Raw genomic sequence first — 19,455 nt, 5'->3', positions numbered from 1 at the left:
CAGCAGCAGTGCTGGGCCTTCCTCCAGCATGCTGTGGATCAGATGAAACAGCCCCCCCACCCCACCCCCTCAAAATATTTAAAATAAACAAAATGAAGATGCATTCCCACAGAGGAATGGGATGCTTCCACGTCACACTTCATTTAAATATCACCTGCTGTTAACAGAAGAGCAGGCCATGAGTTAAACACATTATTTCCAGTTCGAAAATGAGTTTCCTCAAAAAAAATAAAAACCCTATTTATGGAGATCAGCGTATAGGATGAACCAAAACAATCAACTGTTGTGACTGAATGGTTGGGCAGTGCGCAAGTCTCCTCCTTTCACATCTGTGCATTTAAGAGCTGAGGGCCGAGGGGTTGAATCAAGTCAGACAAAAAGGAGTGGAGTAGACTGAACAGAGGGAGGCGGAAACATGGTGAGAAAAAAAAAGAAAAGAAAAAAACAGACACATCAAATGAGGAAAGGCAGGAGAACAATGCAAACTATGTCATGATGTTTTATCCCAAAGCTACAAAATGTTCATATTCATAAAAGCTGTTAAAACATCAAATCAAAAACAAATGTACTGTAAAAACATTCATTAATACAAGGCCATTTTGAGATGGGGTTTAGTGTACAATGTGTGATTTACAGTGCTTGTATAACCACCGGCAGCCATTTTCAAGAAACAACTCCCAGATTATAAATTATTATTATCACAATTATTATCATCAACTATCTTTTGCAGAAAGTATTGTTGTATTAAAGAAAGTGCCACATGGCGCTGTGCTTAAACCTCCTGTGAAGTCTGCTGCTAATTGCGGGTGGTAGACATGAGAGAAATGAAACAGAAAAAAAAAAAAAAACACATCGGAGCCAATTACAGACTCTGAACCCGTGACTGGTGAGTGCAATTCTGTGTCGACAGCATGTAAGTCTCTCAAGTTCTACAAGTCCAACGTTTCTTCAACCCCCCCCCCCCCCCCCCTCCCCGAAGAAAAAACAAACAGGAATTCGCCGCCCCCTCGATTGGCTCACATTTACCCCATGTGGCACGATGGTCATTTCCTGTAAACATTTCTCTAAATGTTTATAAAAACACCCTTCCCATTTAAAACACAAAAATATATAGAAATTTATTTTTACATGGACATATATATTACTAAAGGCCTTAAAATATTTCCATTCTGCTCCTTGAAAGTCACAGTTCCCTTCAGTGAATATTTAGCCTTAGACGGACCTGGAAAGAAGCAGATATTACAAATTTAAAAACACTTATTCACAACTTTATCTCTCAACATAACTGAAAATGTATGGGAAAATATATATTTTTTTTTATTTAAAAAAAGGCCTGCGCTTACCATGCCAAGTTTTAGTACCACGGTTTAATCCTGCTTTGTCTCACTTCGTTCTTTCTTAGGCACCAGCACCTTACGAATGTATGGCATGATTAAAAAGGCTACGAGGAAGAATACGTGACCACAGAAATAGATGGACGAATACACCTGAAAAACAAAAAAGGGGTCAAAACAGTCAAGTTAATATCCTGATTTAATCATCCACATATTATGATGACACCTGCTCGGTCTCTTTCTCAGTGGTCGCCAACAGAAAGTTTCCAGCCTTTGTCAATGACCTGAATTACTTTGCTACATGAACGTCATACTGTACCTGGCCAAATACTGTATTACAATATAATGATATTATAAAAGTAATGTTCATTCCACACACACAATGAGGATTTGTCGGTTGCGGTCAATACACTTATTATGAAAAGCATGATGCATCTCTGAGAGTTGTTACCTTGAGCCATTTGTCATAGGTGAAGAGGCAAAATGGCACAAGGGGGTAGCCCATGAAGAGCCAATGGAGAAACTGCTGGACTACATAGATGAGCGGGTAGAGTGTGCTGTTGGCCAACTTTGAAAGCAAGGGACTGTCCCTCACTAGTGCCAGAGCCTGCCACATACAAACAGATTGCATATTAGTTCAACACAATAAAGCATACCGGTTATATAATAAACTAATGCCAAATTGTGTCTGTAGTCAATATTTAATTACCAGAACAATCAGCAGTGAGGTGCATTTGATCAATGCTATTTAATGACAAGAAACTCTTGTGATTAAGTTAAACAACTGGTTTATATAATGCAGACAAAGCTTTTACTGAGAAAATAAACATAATACAGAGACCCAGATAAATTGTGCTTCCTGCACACAATGCTAATCATTACCCATCCTCACATCCTGCATCTGTGATGTACCTGTCTCTCTACAGTGATGATAAAGAACTCCATGGAGAAGCAGAGGATGTATCCGGAGTGAAGACCATGCCAAAAAGTCAGAAAGAGGAGTGTGGCCACATGAGACAGGGACTTATTGCCCAGGAACTTCAACCGTTTGAAGACATGTCTTAAAAAAAAGAGAGAAAAAAAAAAAAACACAAGTCAAGAGTTTTGGATTGCTTCATCTGGATACGTGCAGTCAGACAAACGTAATGCAACTGCCATCACTGCCTACATGGTAAGCACTCACTTACCTGAAGTTCTTGTTGCATAGCAACTGAGGTTATATTAAAACATTTCCACAACTTTACATCCCCTTCAAGGGTACTCATCAAGTCAATGCTGGCTGAGACTGTTACAATATCTTACACGCATTGGACTTTCAATATAGTCAATATGGTTGAATGTGCACTGGTTTGTCACCAGTGCACATTCGCTGAGTCAGATAAATAAGTACATAACGTAAGCTGCATAACAGCCTTGCTGGTGGCCTTTAGGTATCAGTATGCATCACACCTTTCGAACGTCTGAATAAGAAAAGTGAGATTTAACATCCTCACCATGAGCTCCGCAACCCCCCCATGGTAAATCATAAATGTCATCTATGTTATTCTTATCTAAAGCCCTTTAGTTTTTCCTCTCCTTTTGTATTGTGTATAATAATAAGTGTGTAGTTTGTATCAACATGCTTTGGCAACATTGTATCTTATACAATTGTGCCACTTCAATTGAATTAAAATGCAAGTATTGAACAATTCTTGAGGAAGAAGAATTTAAAAAAAATAATAATTACTGGGGAGGTAAGCAAAGCATACAACGATGTTATAAAACCCCTCGGAGGATGTTAGCTCCCTCCCTGCAATGATTCCTCTGGTGTTAAAATAAACCGAAGAGGCCCCCGGCATTGCTTTTCCGTAAAGCATTGAATTATAAGCCTATTGGACTTAAACAACTCCTCTAATTCCCCGTTATCATCTTAGTAAATATGCAACTTTTACAACCCATCTTTGAAGACACAAGGGAGAGAGCATCACAGATGTCTGGCTCGACACTGACCTGGCAGCCCAGGCATTTGTGTTGATGTTGAAGGAAGAGATGGTTCCTCCAAAAAGTGGCGTGGTTTCAAAGCGCCACACCTTCATATTGGCACAGGCGTCCCACTTGTGCTCGCCATCCACTACACCATTGTAGCCTAGTCCAGATAATATACATACGCCTTCCTGTGACGCACAACAACAACATTTTATCATTTGCTGACGTGAGATCACACCATGACTCACAAAACCCTTTTAAACTGCACCTGGTAATTTGGGCTGGTTGGGGTGTGCCTCAACATTAATCCAAGCATGCGTGGATTAGTAATTGTAAAAGGCATTTCAAAAGGGTGGGGTTTTACAATCAACGCCGTCTCACAACAAGTGTCGAGCTAGGTGCTGTATTTGAAGACAACTTTATACAAATTGTTTATTTCAAGAGGCAAATCAGTAGGCTGTAGCCTTCCCCCCTGACACATACTTCCAGATCAAGAGGTTACTTACCGCTATAACCCAACAGCTGACGTATTTATACAAGATGACTTTAGCCCAAATCAGAATGAACACACAGCGATACCAGAAGGGCTGAGCCTGTGGAAAGGACATTGGTTTACATTTTAGACACACTGACTCCTCACATTGAAAAACTTAATGCATACACAGGGATTATTTTTGAACATGTTGTTGTTCTCACATCATACTCATCGGTTAGGAAGTAGCTGTCTGCGTAATAGGGACTAAATATTGCATATACCACCAGGCAGAGAAAACCCAGAGCAAACCTCTTCATAGCCGGTATGACACTGGAAGAGAATGAAACAAGGTGGTGATGGGCGATTGGAAGGTGATAATATTAACTGCAGGGCTGTGACACTGCACAGTCGACTTACTTTATGGAGATGTAATGAATAAATAAAAAAAAGGTAGTCTTTCAGCTAATTTCTTTTCACTCATCGTTGTCTTGCTCTTTTACCTGTTCGGAGGCTTTCCAGGGCAGTCGCTGAGCTCCCCTGCCACCAGCTTCTGGTAGCTGCGCAGTGTGAACTGGGGCCCCACCAGGAAGCCTCCATAGAAGTAGGAAAAGCCACACACCTCCAGCAGGGAGGGCACAGACGGTAGGGCTGCAATCCTCTGCTCTGAACTCAGCTGAGACTGGAGTTGAAGGATATGAGAAGAAAAACCATGAGAAGATGAGTGATATGAAAGCGGGATGAAGGGGAATGGAGAAAGAGAACGTTGATACGGGATGTAGAGATCACAATCTAGACGGACAACAAACTCAACATCTGTAAACCGTGTACTGAAAAGCAATATTAACCAGATGTGTGTGTTTATAAACAGATACAAAATATAAACCATAATTTAAAGCAAACCATAGACACTCAGAATAAAACAGAAGGGGCAATTAACAGCCGTCACAGATATACCCGCTGCACTAGGAACCAAGCATGCTGTAGAGAGACAAGTGAGTGAAAGAATAGGAAAAGCTGCGCAAAATACTATAAAAAATTGTAACTTTTATGTATTGCGCAATTAATATCCTCATTATGATGAATTATTTCACCCCTGCATGTGTGCTTTGCAGTGCACAAGCATACACAATGAATGGCGAGATGTCAAATGAGCCCGGTCTTTATGGCCCGGCACAAATATACTCAGTCATTGTTGAGACTCAGGCCGACTCATCTTTCACATTTATACTTTCCCACATGAATAATTGCAATCAGATTGGACTCGGCTGCAAAACTATATGGGTGTGTTTGAGCCGTTTTATCATTGGAGTAATACAATCTGCAGGTAGCAGTTGCAAATGATGTGCATTTCATGGTGGCATCAGCATCCACAATCCATGCTTTGTGAATACACCCCCGATGCAAATATCACCCTTCTCATATAGTCATACGGACCACAGATTTACGTATACATTACTCATGCAACTGGTTTTGTGTTCGTAATTGACCAGGCCAGTTTCTTGCTTTACACATCGGGATCATCTACTCGTTTGTGGTGAAAATTATAAATATTCTTTCCAAAAAAAAATAAATAAAAAAAAACCCAAATCTACCTTTCTTTCACACATGAAAATGACTTTTTCTTTTTAATAAAAAGATGAAAATAATTACTCTTGCAAGAACTAACCAATGAACAACGAGCAAAAATCAAACAAACAACATTCGCAGACAGACAACAACATGCAGACGAATGATCAAGCAGGCAAAAACAAGAGAGAGATCAACCAACTCACTGGTTCCTTCCCGCCGTCATAGTAATCAAATGACAAACCTGTAATCAGAAAATGCAACTGGTGTCAGAAACTATGTTAGGTTGACTAATGCCGTCATGATCATTTAATTGAACACTATTAACCATGCAAAGGCCATGTCAGCAGTTTATCAGCGTGTTAATCGATTACTAGGGCAAAAGGGAAAGATCGCAACAAGAAGATATAAAATGAGAACATTTGTTTTTATGAAACAATTGGGTTTGTCAAGCAGAGCGCCGCAGTCAACTCACCAACAAGTTTGAGTGTGAGGACACAATGAGGCATGGTCCACTTGATGTCATACTCCCCTGTCGCTGTGTAGTAATATCCTGCCAGCAGGTATACCTACAGAACGAGAAGATGGTGCGGCAAAGACATCCAGTTAATATACCTCTGCATTATCCAACATCTCCAAGCAGATGTTTATGACAGTTCTACGTGACGACGAAATTAGAGGAAGTGTGCCGTTAAAAACAAAATCTGACGCAAGCACATTTGGGAAGAAAAAAATAAAGAAATCGGAGTTTCATTACTGCAGTTCATAAAGTGTGAGAACAATTACTGCAAAGGCATGAAAGAAGGCTCCAACAAGCATATGACAACATCTTACAAGTACTGGTTATAGTGGCTCTTTTAATGCGTGGATCAAATGGTGCGTATGCATCAACAAGGCCATTACAGACTGCAGAGGCAGGAATTCCACATCAGACTGTGCAGACAGACTTTGACTGCATTGGCTCAGGTACTGCACATCAGTTTGACAGTGGACAAAAGGATGCGTAGAAAAGGGGTGAAGAAAAATGAAAAACAAACACCGGGACACCTCACCATTTGAAAGGTAAAGCTGCTCAGTACAGTTGTTACCGTCCTTCCCATGAGCCTCAGCATCAGGAATTGGACAAGGACGCATACTGCAGAGTGATAGATCTGAGAGCCTGGGAGAGAGAGATGATGATTGGGGGGGTGGGGTCAGTCAAGTGTGAACTGTAGGACTGGACAAGTAAACAGCATTTTTTCCCCTCCTCAGTTCAGTATTTTCTAAGATGGAGACAGAACAAGGCAAATCCACAATATACAGTTGATCTCTCTCAAAGAGGTTTCCAAAAGGAAAAAGATAAACCGACCTGCTGTAACATCCAAGTGCAGCCACAACGAGAATAAAGAAAAGAGAAAGAGATTGATGTTAGCAGTTTTACTCCAGCCAGTCATCCCTTTGTCTCATCTGGAACAGCACATGTTAACAATGTTGTCACTTTGGTCATTTAGAAATAGAGGTTTTGATAATCAATGTAATTTTTATTCGGTGGTTCCAGCTTCTCAAATTGAAATACTTGTCCTTTGCAACTAATGATAATTTACAGTATTGCTTAGACAATAATCTGCAGGTTAGTTGATTAAAACAGTGAGATATGCCTCTTATAAATGTACCACAGACCAAATATATGGTGCCACCATGATGAATTTTACAAACAGTCCAAAATTCAAAGATCTTTAGTTTTCTATCATAGGTGGCAAAAGAAGGCTTCACATATTGACATTTGAGAAAAAAACAGAACAAGCAAATGTTTAGCATTTATGTGAAGGAAACAGATATAAGATATTAATTATCAATATTCTGATGATGGACTTCATTTCTTTGCAGCTCTACGGTTGGTTAGACAAAACAAGCAATCTAAAAACTGCAACATCTGTAATTTCCATTTTTAAATCTTATGAATCAAACAACTTGAGAAATTAATCAGCAGTTGGTACTTGCAGGCCTCAATTAACTTAATGTACTGTATATAAAAACTGAGTTGTCAAACTTGCTGGTGTATCATTTTGAATAGCAAAACATTTGCTTCCTAATACCCGGAAATGATTCAATAGTGATGATTCATCCACACAGAAAAACAATCCCTAAACCACAATGTTCAACTAAGAAACAAAAGTGCCTTCTGTTCAAGTCCAGCGTTTCTTCTGGATGTTACATAAATAAAAAAATGTAATGCAAAGATGAATATAACCTTTATATAAGGTCAAATGAGGGGAAAATACTTAACGGCCCACTTTCACGTGTTCTCGTCACAAAGTAAGGATTTAGTTCATAGAATGCTGGCAACAATTTCTAAGCCTGTGTCAACGAACATATTGGACCTTTATCCAATCATTATCAATCCTCAAGGGAGATTTGAAGGAACAAAGTTATGATATCTTGACCGTAATATCTAATGAAAGTAGGCATGCAAAGCGTTGGTGCGCTGCGTGGCATGTTGGACCACTTTTTCTAACAAGGGGGTCTCTATTTTGTGAGCAGTTTCCTAATTGTTTAGTGCGCACAAAAGAATTGTAGCAATGCACCATCAAAGGCTGGGAAGACGACAACTGCTAACAAGGAAGTAAACAACGCGCTATATCTCACCAAAGTTGAATGCTGCTAGAGCCAGTCCAGAGAAAGTGTGGAACAAGTGTATAACTGTGGCAGGTTGGTAGAACAAGAAACGCCGGTACACCAGAGCACAGGGATACCCTGCAGGACAGAGAACAAAAAACCCAAATATGTTAATAAAGCTGAAGTATGCATCTTCATATCAACCACGTGAGCCATTGTTGACTGGAGCTGCTGGAGGGCATTGATCATCTGCATCACTTGTGCAGAGTCTTGCTAGACAGCGGATTACTATGCAGTTGCTTTTGCAAAGCAGGTGACTGACCTAAACCTAAATGTACAGCAGAGGAAATGTTGAGGCGTTCAGGCTCCGCTGTTGTAGAGGAAGGTAGTTACAACACAGCAACAAAAATTAAGCAACAGTGGGACAATTAATATGCAACAGGCCGACTGAAGGGCGTTCAGCCATTAGCCAACTAAACCCTGATCTGAAAAGCCACGTTCACTCTATCGCATTGTTGGTGTGAGGCAACACAGACGTGTCTATGTGTCAGAGCAAAGTTCAAAGAGGACAGCATAGATCGAGGACGCCCTCCCCAACCCCACACACTATGTGGGGGGGGGGGGGGATATATATATATATATATATATATATGACATGACATTCAGACCTTGTAGTCCCATGTGGTACAAGCTCCAATCGAACAGCAGATCCTAAATTATTGCACATTTGAATGAAAAGTACATTCTGGCCTTGTTAAACAAATGTAAACCCCTCAGAGTCTGTGTCCCCTCTACTCAACCGAGTGGAACATGGGGGGGTCAGAGGGGGGCATATTTTGGCAGTCTGTGCTCATTTTTTCTATGTCAAATAATTTCCCTCCCCCAACAATATTTGGACCATCTTCCAGTCTCAAACTAAGACGATAATCCCACAGCCGACAAACAATGTCATTCGTGTAGTCTGCATTGTGCCACTGTCAAGCTAACGTGACCTCAACTGTCCAGTAAGTCAGCCCGTCCATCATTAAATGTATTTTAGGAGGAGAGATTCAGACAGATGACGATGTTTGCCACAACACCAAACTGACCACCAGACAGACGGGAGCACCATCACGCCAGTAGCCACAAGTTCACTGTCGGTGCAACAACTTAGCCGTGGGTCGGTGGTGTTGTGAAGGAAAACTGTCACGTTTAAGGGAGAAAGACTCAGCTGGAAACGTGTGTTACGGTTCGGGGAAGCCCGTGAAGCTAACGTCCTGTTAAAACAGACGGCAGGAGACCAACACAACTGGTCTGAAGCCTGTGGCTGTGTGTCAATTACAACCTAACTGAGCGTTGTGTTAGCGGTGCGTGTATCCGTTAACAGTCACCACAGAGCACCGAAAACATGTCACCGGGATTAACGGCACGTCGGCCAGCTACTAGAACAACGCGAGGTGGAAACTCACCGATTAAAATAGATAGAAGTAGTCGAACCGCTGGCTCCGGGGAACCTAAGGACTCCGACAGATTCTCCAGCAAGGGAGCCGCCATCTTGCTTGTGGGCGGAAACGTCTCTTCGCGACGGTTCAGTGAACTCTACTGACTCACGGCAGACATTCACGCGCACACTCCCGTTTTTAAAGGCCGTTCACGGCTCAGCCTCCTGCGAAGTTAAACCGGTGATTCTCCTCCTCCTTTCCCTCCCCTCCCGTCTATCTTTACCAGGCGGATACGGGCTCGGCGTTCACAGGTGTTTGGCTCAGGATCGGACTTGTGGGTTGACAGGTATCTGGAGCAGCGCACCCAGAATGGCATAATGGGAGCAAACCAGTGAACTAGTGGGTGAAGATTAACCAGATTAACACCCATCATAGTATCAGTGGGCCCCCTTGTGGCGACTCACAGGAACAGCAGCAATTAAAGCTCCTCTATATACAAGTTATTTCAATAATCGGATCATGTGTTTACCACAAAAGGTTCAGTGACACATTATTATTATAAACCCTATTTTAATTACAACACGTTTAACCACTGCACCCAATATTTCCACGCCAAGTACAAACAGTTGTATGCAGTATCGATCATGAGCACATCAACAGATTAGTTGGGGTTAAATATAGATAAGTATGAACAGTATTGGAGCTGAAGTCAAAAAAGTAGTCAAGATATTTTTAATAGAATATTATTTGTTTTAAAGTGCTTCAGTTTGTATTTGGCTGATGAAGGAGATAGATCAAACGCAAACTTCGTACGTATTATAATTATGTTTGTTATATTAGATATCTTAGAATTATAATAATTGACTGTGAGCAATTTATCAAATGACGGAATTCACAGTTCATATTACAGCGTCTATTATTATTATTAACCATTTTGTGGGGCTTCTCTTTACGAGAAACCTGCTAGACAAATATCTAAAGAGCAAATAGATTCCTGCTGGTAATGGCGGCGACTAGCAGTAGTTGTACATTAAAAACATGCCCTACTGCTACGGTGTCAAGTTGTAGTCACTTTCAATGAACAAAGTAACAGCAACAACAACAAGGCTCGAGTATATTATTATGACAAACGTCGCCTCAAACTCCTGAAAATTGAACTTTAAGCGTGTAAGAACTGTATATTTTACGGCAGTGCAGCCTGGGTATGCAAAACATGGCGGAACATCCTCCAATCAGAGCTCTTCAAACTGTGGCTCCGGCCAGGACGCACAAAGCATTGTGGGACTTTAGTCACCTCAGCCAATCAAACGGTGGCTCGTCATAGTTTTTGCCATATCAGTCTAAAATTTAGATTACAGATATTACATCTGCATTTATAATTGATAAGATTACCGTTGCTTTGATTAATAATAATTTCATTCAAAGTTAATGTAAAATGTCTGATTATATAGAGGTATTTTAATAATTTGGATTAGGTTCTCACTTTTGCAGAAGTAAACAAGAGGCTGTAGTTGAAGATCCTTTACTGAAGTAAAAGCATTCGCCACTTTCAAAACTGCATTTACAACTCGCCTGTTTCGATCTGCCTTTAACCGGTGATGCTACTTATGTATGTTTTTATTTTGTTTATTACTGTTATAATGTAATCTCTCTGCCTTGTTTACATTGTTATTGATTGTATTGTGTTTGTCTTTACCATGTTTGAGTACCTTTTTAAAGCGCTATACAAATAAAATGTATTGTTATTATTATTGGTAGAATAGATATCCGCACACTTAAAACTATGCAGAGAACACTATATTTGTTTTGCTTTCGATCTAAAGGACCTTCATCAGAGAAAATATGGTTCACCTGGAATAGCAGGTGTAGAAACAAACAAATCACATCGCAATCACGGTATGCAGGTCACTTCTGCACAGCCTGGTTGGAGAGGCTCCGCCCCCTTTAACAACATATTTAAAGTGCTGGTATATACTAATGTTGTATGTAGTAGTGACATTTACAAGTGGATGCCACACTAACAATAAGAAGCGGGGGGTGGAGCATAGTGTATACAGACAAAAATGTCTAAACTACACCTTTTTAGAAATAAAGCCAGGTGAAGCGATGGCTATCCTGCATTATTATTATCAAAAATAAAAATACTCAATCACAAGTAAAATCCTCCAGGAAATGTGCATGGCTATTATTGGGATTGTATCACTAACGAATACATGCAAGAGCATTTTAACGTTATAGTTCGTCAATGTGCAGCCAATTTGAGATACTCTGTATACTACTGGGTAGATTGGTATTGCATACCTTATGCTTTCTAAGTGCAGAACAAATGCAGCGGAGTATAACATACAACGTTTCCCTCTGGAATGTAATGCAGTAAAAGTATGAAGTAGAATAACATAGATAAACTGTGCAGTAAGTAGTCTGTAAAAAGTGTACCTAAGTACAGGATTTGAGTATGTGCCGAATGCCAGTATATTCAAATGATGGCATTTTGGCATTTCGGTTTTGGCTGTCCTTCGCAGTTAGTCCTTGTATGAAAAGTGTTCCACAGAGCACTTGAATGCAGCATGACTATTGCTCTTCCCCTTCCTCAAATGGGGAGATGCGTTTACGGGCGTGCCGCCATAGACCAATGGAGCTGACGGAGAGGAGGGGTTAACTTGTCCATGATCATAAATACTCTGAGCAGCTTTTTCACGTCCGCTCTCTTACCCCAGAAAAGATTGACCACGGTGGAGCAGTACATTCTCGGCTAAAACACCCCCTTTAAAAAAAACTCGCAATCATGAGCAGGAAATTCTTCGTTGGTGGAAACTGGAAGCTGAATGGCGACAAGAAAAGCCTCGGCGAGCTCGCGCAGACCATGAACGCAGCCAAGGTGGACCCCAATGTCGGTACGTGCGGTTTTGACAGCCGTAACACAAAATCCCTTTTTTATTTGTTTTACATTAATAATTTTAGGGACTTGTTTTTTTATTATCGTGACCCTTCTTTGTGGGTCGTTTCCTCATTTTAATGTCACAACCGAATCATTCAGACTCAAAATGGCTCGGCCATTCAATAATTCAATGACCCCATTAACATCACACACACTCCCATCTGATTCATTGTATGACCTTTTATAAAGTAGCATTCAGTGTAATCTGTTGTATATATGTTTATGTGTGTGTGTGTATATATATATATATATATATATATATATATATATATATATTTAACCGAGTCTATGCGCCCCAGACATAAATGTATACAAGGACGGACGCTCGGTGGGCTTTGCAGTAATGTCGGTGGTGCGTTTGCGTTTGCAGCGGCACGTAGTCCAGCAGACAGACCTGCCTTTCACTGTGAGAGTGCATGGTGCGTTCAAGTGACGCTGCTCGCTAATGAGGCCGCTCTTTCATCTGCAGACCGAACACAGTAGCCTATTGTGAGCTGCCCGTTGCATGTTGAGGTAGTTTACACGAGGAGGAGGTAGAAGGCCTCAGATGACACTAGATGTGGTTTATTTTCTTCAGAGCAGAAGTAGACATTATACTCCAGATTTTCATTCCGCGCATTACAATTTTTAAAACACGCCTCGGGAAGTTTGACTTTGTCTGGACCTGTTTCCGCTGTCACGCAGCCAGTTGTGCTCCTCCTGCAACGTTGGTGTTATGCAACTCTAATTGCTGTGCCTCTATTTAGGCTACCCTGGTTCGGACTATCCTTGGACCTTGCTCCATTAACGAATCCACCCCTTTACAGCACCCGAGTGAAACTCAAGCAGACTTTTCCCACCGGCCTCTTTTAAAGTCAAAGTTCAGCCGTTTCCTCCCCAAACTTATTTTTGTTCACATGTTGGATATTTAAACTCTGGTTCTATTTCTGTGACCTTTTTGAACTCTGTCTCATGACTTTTCTCTGACCTCTGCAGAATGCAGGCCATGTAGGCGACCTTTAGGAGGCTGAACTCAGACCTTTTTAATGCAGAGCGGCCTGGCCATGGCTGTGGAGAAATGACCTTTACCAAACCAATAATAACAGGTTTAATTTAGACTCTGCTAACCCTTAAGATATAGTTTCATTTTGAATGTCAGTGTCTTGACTCTACTGAACTCTTCTTGACCCATGCAGACTGCTGCTGTTGAATTGGGTAAAATCATGTTTGCACAAGAGGGCAAACCTGTTGTGTTTGTATAAATGTATCGGTTTAAAAAAACATGACGTAGCTGTAGTAGTACATGGGCATATTGATGTGGCTCATTTGGTTGGACTGACACATCTGGTGCTTGTGTTAACAAGCATTACTAATGCGAGTCAGCCATAACAGCATGTGAAAGCAATAATAACTTTGGATTTAATGCATGTTGGTGTACCTTTTTGGCTGTATTAGGCCTGTCAATCATCTTGATATTGTTGGCTTTATCCAGCCCTGTTTTTTAAAAGACTGATCTGAATTTGTCTCTTTAATCCCCGTGGTGATGAAATATTTTGGGATGTGGGTCTTGTACTTGGCAGCGGATCAGTGTGGTTATACACGTTGCCCTTTAACTGATTCAGGCCTGCTGTTGAAGGGCAGCTAAGGCTCAGTGGTAGTGGATAGTCCTGTAATCACAGGGCTGGTGGTTCGTATGCATGTGTGAAAGTATAGAAGAAGTTTAATAAAGTTTCCTAAGTATCTTAAAGCAAGGCCTGGAATCCCACTTGTATGTGCAGCTAATGTTCTGGTTTACCAAAAGTAAATCCCAAACTTCTACTACAACATCGTTGACATCAAGGAGGTTGGTCTAAAATGTCCTTGAAATGTAGTTTTATGAGTAACTCTCAGTACTAATGTATGTGGACTGCAGAAAACCAAAGCATTGTTTTCTTCTGTGCTCACAGAGGTGGTGTGTGGTGCTCCATCAATCTACCTGGACTTTGCCAGGTCCAAGCTGGACGCCAAGTTTGAGGTTGCTGCTCAGAACTGCTACAAAGTTGCCAAGGGTGCCTTCACTGGGGAGATCAGGTGCGTCATGTGTCCATCAGAGGGGGGAAAAATAAATATATGGTACTATGTAAATCATGAACATAATGCTACAATGTAGAACACATTCAACCACACTGAATATAAAATGCTACGTTTGGTAAATATAGGTGCAATAATAGTATTAATTAGAGTATTTCTTGAAATGTTCACAATAGTGAGACAATAGCGATGGTTAGGTGAAACAACCAAAATCCTCTGGGTTATTAGGTTGGATCCCTAATATACAATATTGTTGTTTTTTCATGTCTCTGTAATAAAACCTTTTTTTTGGTGATTATTTTGTGTTTTATTGTGTGAGTTTCTGTCTTCAGCCCTGCAATGATCAAGGACTGCGGAGTGAACTGGGTGATCCTGGGGCACTCCGAGAGGCGCCATGTTTTCGGCGAGAGCGATGAGGTAATTCTGGATGACTATCTTCTTCCACCAGCTTTATGGTCTGTAATGATGTGCAGCGTTAAATGGGAAGCGTTGCATCCATTAAAGAAAACCAAACATTCATCCATGTACACTCTGTAATCAGATGTGTGTGTGTGTGTGTGTGTGTGTGTGTTAGCTCATTGGTCAGAAGACAGCCCACGCTCTGGAGAGTGGTCTCTGTGTCATCGCCTGCATCGGCGAGAAGCTTGACGAGAGAGAGGGCGGCATTACAGAGAAGGTCGTCTTTGCTCAGACCAAGGTCATCGCAGGTATGCGACCCCTGCCGATCCTGATTCAGAGTGTATATGCACTAGGGAGTGTAAATGTTGCATCATACATTTCAGGGAAAGTTTATTGTCTTTTTAAGTCTCGGCTCACGTTTCTTTCACAGACAACGTGAAGGACTGGAGCAAGGTCGTGCTTGCGTACGAGCCCGTGTGGGCCATCGGCACCGGCAAGACCGCTTCCCCCCAGCAGGTAAATACAAGTAACCACTGAAAATGATGACCGCAATCTCTTCTCGTAACTCGCCATAATATGTCCGTTTCCTCCACGATATCTCAGGCTCAGGAGGTTCATGATAAACTGAGGGGGTGGCTGAAGACCAACGTGTCCGAGGCTGTAGCCAACTCCGTGAGGATCATCTATGGAGGTCAGTCGGTGTGACAAGATGGTGCTTGTCATGTTCTTGTTTTGATTTTTCCCTCATGAATCTCTTCCCATGATCTCCTCTTCTTTTCAGGCTCTGTGACCGGTGCTACCTGCAAAGAACTTGCCTCCCAGAAGGATGTGGATGGGTTCCTTGTCGGCGGAGCCTCCCTCAAGCCAGAGTTTATTGAAATCATCAACGCTAAGGCATAAAAACCTGTGCAGCTGCAACGTGACCGTGTCCAGATCAGAGGCCAGATCCATTCAGACGATCCAGTTCCATCATCACTTACTCCTCTTCCCCTTTATATAATACAGTATTTGTAATGGTGTCATTCCCTTTTCTTTTTTTTTTTTTTTAAATATATATTTTTCATCATGAAGAAAAGGGACAGGTTGATACATGCACTGAACAGAGTTAAGTCCACTGAGAAAAGTCTGCGTGCAAACTAACTGCCACATCAAGTGCTCAAGCTATAAAGACTTACAACTACACCTTGAGGTGGACAGCCGGTCCCCGCCTTTTACTTGAAGAGTTTACCAACCTTTTTTGTGTAAATGGTGTCACAGCTCATTGTCAATCGGTTGTATTTGTCTTTTTTAGATCAATGTCTCTTTTGTGGAATTATGATGTTCTGTGGCTTTTACCCCCCCACCCCCCTCCCCCCTGTAGTCCACCATGATCCTCTCGTTCATTGGCTGGATTGCCAAGAGGGAAGCGTCCATTTCATGTTATTCATATTGTGTCATGGCCAATAGGTTTAAGGAAACGTTATAATAAACAGTTTAGAGACCGTTTCAGTGTGTTGGATTTCTTTTTTTTTTATCCAATAACTGTCGATTTCATAGTCTCTATATCTCATAGGGAGTGTGTGGGGGGGGGGAATATATGGATATATCCCCCAATAGGTTGCATAACCTGCTGTATGTTCATGCACAGATGATGGTGTTCTCAGGCTGGCAGGGAGATATATCTTATTACAGAAGTGACCTCCTAGACAATACCACGCAGAGAAGCATTTGACAGCTATTTTTACCCCGGCACTAAACTAAAAAGGGCATGCAGCAGTGAAAGTTACGAAGCTGTATACAGAACTAATCGAGAATAAAGATCTTTGTTTAAAATAAACCCCAAAGCACACTGAGGATTTTGGTCACCACATCGTGTGTGTTGTAACATGACTTTAGTACCACATCTCTTATAAGATCTAAATACAGTCATCTCGGCTGTAAGTCTGGTTGGTTTCTAAATTCGAACACTATAGTTCTCACTCCCTGAACACATCGGAAAGCTGTAGGAGGACAAATTAACCGGAACACTTGTAGAATATGATGTAATCAAATGCAATGGCTCTTTTTAAAATGGGAATATATTTTCACATATGGGAACATAAAACATAGCATTATCAAAAACAGAATAAAAAAAGCATTTACCAGTTATAATATAGTATAAATACAAATACTTTGTACCAGTTCCAGACACAAATGCATTTCAGTCCCATAAATGATCCACTGTAACGGATTATTACTTTACTGTGGGTTTGTGATCATTTCATTAAACACGACTTTCATTAATCTACATACACATGTCCCTGCTAATCCAGCATTGATTTAATAGGATTTTAGTTTTCGCATAATATCAAACCCAAAATGTTTAAAAAAATCAATTCAAGACATGAGCTAAAAATTGATTGCCAGGTATCATAAAATAAATTGAGATATATCTCCCTTTTAAAATAGCAACACAACTTTCCATTCGAGCAACCTTTTATACAGTAGCTTTTAAATTGTTATATTTTAATTGAGTCAACAATATTGTGTTAATGCGCTGCATGATATCACAAAACGCTTCTCTTATTCAGCCTGCTGTGTTACCGTTGCACCCCGGTCCAGCAGGGGGCGGTAGTGCCCCACGTTGAACACTTCGTGTGGCTCAATCTCACGTCCGTGTTTACAAGCGAAGCGTGACGTTCAGGGACTCGCTAGAATACGTTCCCCAGCGCAACTTAACGCCATTTATTGTGTCCGTAAACGTCCGCCATGCAGTCACTGAGAGTGTTTCTCAGCGAGAGACTGACGGCAGCAGCGGAGGAGATATTTGGAGCTGTTGAAAACACAATAGCCGAGTACAGGGAGGAGATTTCTCGCTCAAAAGATTTAGAAATCAGTCGTCTCAGGATGCAGCTGAAGCTCCTCAAGTCAGGTTGGTTTGAACGGAAGCTGCGTGCATCCAAACCTCATGTAGCTCTCCTGTATTATTGCAGACACATGCCATGATTATGATGTTGGTGTTTGTCTTCTACCCAGAGCCACGGTTGGATAGATGTCTGGGAGCCCAGCTGCAGCAGCTCACCCATCACCACCACCACCATCCTCCTCCTCCTCCTCCTCCCCCTCCTCCTCCTCAGCAGCAGCTCCATCAGTCAGTGCCTTCAGTGGAGCCTCCTGAGTCCCAGCAGTGTGAGGAGGATGGGAGCGGCAGCATGGAGCAGGAGCACCCAGAGCCCTCGCAGGTGAAGAAGGAGCAACATCTGAAGAGCCACGGGGATTTCTGGACCGGTCACGATGTGGAGCAGCTCGAGAGCCTTGAATCCGACATCAAAGACTTCATCTCGTCTCCTTCCAACCTGAAGAGCAGCCTGCCGGACCCCAGCTTGCTCTTCCACCCCTACCACAACCACCACGGCGAGGAGAGCAAAGAGAAACCCTACTGCTGCTCTGTTTGTGAAAAGCGTTTCAGTAACTGCTCCCACCTCGCAGCTCATATCAGGACACACACGGGAGAGAGGCCTTACAGATGTGAAATATGCAGAAAGACTTTTATCACCACAAGCGCTCTGAACAGACACCAGACCATCCACACTGAAGGGAAACAGTTTGTCTGTAATTATTGTGGTAAATCCTTCAAATGGATGGAGTCTCTCGGCCGGCACGTTAGAAGCATACACAGGAGAGAGAATATGCCTGTATGACTCTCATTGAAAATACACTAATGTCCACTAGATTAGTCGTGTTGTTACTGTGTGTTGTCATCTGTAATTTAAGTGTAAAAGACCCGAACAAAGAATGTAGTGTTTTCTATGTTTTATGATAAATTATATTGTGCATGGACCTCATTAGGCCTTGAAAGCCAGTAAATGATGTGCGAACGAGTTGTAGAAATTAATTGAAAGGTATTGCATTTTATAAATAAATTATGGTGAATGTTTTATTACAGAATAAAATGTAACTACTGGTATTGTTGAATGTGTTTTGCTTTCTGCTGCAGGTATGTTGTGCAGTACTCCAGTAGGTGGCAGTAACAGCATTCACAATTTCACATCAATCTACAGCATCTGTCTAATGTACTGAGGGTGTACTTTCAGTCAGTAGTCCTCTTACAGTCAACATATGCACATTATTGGCTGATAAGGCATTATTCTGAGTGATGAAAAGCCAATAAGGGCATTTACTCAAGTACTGAAATTCATAATGTTGAAGTTCTTATATTTTACATTAGTATTTCCAATTTCATAAGGAAATATTGTAGTATTTACTCCACTGCATTTATTTGACAGCTCTGGCTGTTACTTTTCACACTCAGACTATAACTGCAAAATATAATTGAAGAAACAAATGATGATGTATTATTATATATTAAGAAGCCCAGCAGTATATAAAGTCGTTAAAACTAGCTCCACCTTTACCAGCTGCAACATTAAAGGGATGCTTACACATTCATGCATTAATAATCATAATTCAGTAATACATATTCTGCTTTGGGCTTCAGTGTGCTGGTATTGTGCATGCTGGCTCACCGTCATGGTTTATTTGGTCGCACCTGTTATTTTCCATCTGTGACGAGACAAAATGTCTGCCAGAAAAAAAGCCAACCAACTTCCAACTCCATAGCAATGATTTGGGAAAGCCCTTAGCTGTTTCAGATTGACAATGCCCAGGTGAATAAAACAAGAATGCTTTTCTGAGTGTGTTGTGGCTGACCGACCTCGAGCCTACCCAACGCCTTTGGGACGAACTGGAACGCCG

The 19,455-nt window shown here is 41.4% G+C and overlaps 3 protein-coding genes and 1 non-coding gene across 5 annotated transcripts; 2 read left to right on the top strand and 2 right to left on the bottom strand.

Moving 5' to 3' along the window:
* Positions 1–481: 481 nt before the first annotated feature.
* Positions 482–9,768, bottom strand: lpcat3 (lysophosphatidylcholine acyltransferase 3). 2 transcript variants are annotated; one of them, XM_034553829.1, is made up of 13 exons: positions 9,384–9,768; positions 7,966–8,073; positions 6,393–6,502; positions 5,816–5,909; positions 5,547–5,584; positions 4,275–4,453; positions 3,996–4,104; positions 3,806–3,892; positions 3,324–3,487; positions 2,247–2,394; positions 1,786–1,941; positions 1,344–1,487; positions 482–1,222 (listed from the first exon to the last, which is right to left on the bottom strand). In XM_034553829.1, the coding sequence occupies exons 1-12, from the start codon at positions 9,466–9,468 to the stop codon at positions 1,368–1,370; spliced, it is 1,398 nt and encodes a 465-aa protein (XP_034409720.1). In that variant the 5' UTR covers positions 9,469–9,768; the 3' UTR covers positions 482–1,222; positions 1,344–1,367. The 2 variants fall into 2 exon arrangements, with proteins under 2 accessions (XP_034409720.1, XP_034409721.1); XM_034553830.1 differs by having other exon boundaries at positions 6,393–6,499.
* A 525-nt stretch (positions 9,769–10,293) lies between these two features.
* On the bottom strand, positions 10,294–10,350 carry LOC117745908. Its single transcript, XR_004611277.1, has one exon. It is a non-coding gene; the product is annotated as a U7 small nuclear RNA (small nuclear RNA).
* A 1,635-nt stretch (positions 10,351–11,985) lies between these two features.
* tpi1b (triosephosphate isomerase 1b) lies at positions 11,986–16,227 on the top strand. The gene is made up of 7 exons (XM_034553869.1): positions 11,986–12,250; positions 14,220–14,343; positions 14,676–14,760; positions 14,918–15,050; positions 15,173–15,258; positions 15,346–15,433; positions 15,524–16,227. Exons 1-7 carry the CDS (start codon positions 12,142–12,144, stop codon positions 15,640–15,642), a joined length of 744 nt encoding a protein of 247 aa, XP_034409760.1. The 5' UTR covers positions 11,986–12,141; the 3' UTR covers positions 15,643–16,227.
* Positions 16,228–17,398: 1,171 nt separating this feature from the next.
* On the top strand, positions 17,399–18,667 carry LOC117745482 (zinc finger protein 691-like). The gene is made up of 2 exons (XM_034553858.1): positions 17,399–17,632; positions 17,737–18,667. Exons 1-2 carry the CDS (start codon positions 17,470–17,472, stop codon positions 18,399–18,401), a joined length of 828 nt encoding a protein of 275 aa, XP_034409749.1. The 5' UTR covers positions 17,399–17,469; the 3' UTR covers positions 18,402–18,667.
* The last annotated feature ends 788 nt before the right edge of the window (positions 18,668–19,455 follow it).

Source organism: Cyclopterus lumpus, chromosome 16, assembly GCF_009769545.1.
Source record: "Cyclopterus lumpus isolate fCycLum1 chromosome 16, fCycLum1.pri, whole genome shotgun sequence".
Classification (NCBI taxonomy): Eukaryota; Metazoa; Chordata; class Actinopteri; order Perciformes; family Cyclopteridae; genus Cyclopterus; species Cyclopterus lumpus.
The sequence above is the reverse complement of the archived record's forward strand: the minus strand, read 5'-3'. Positions and strand labels throughout refer to the sequence as shown.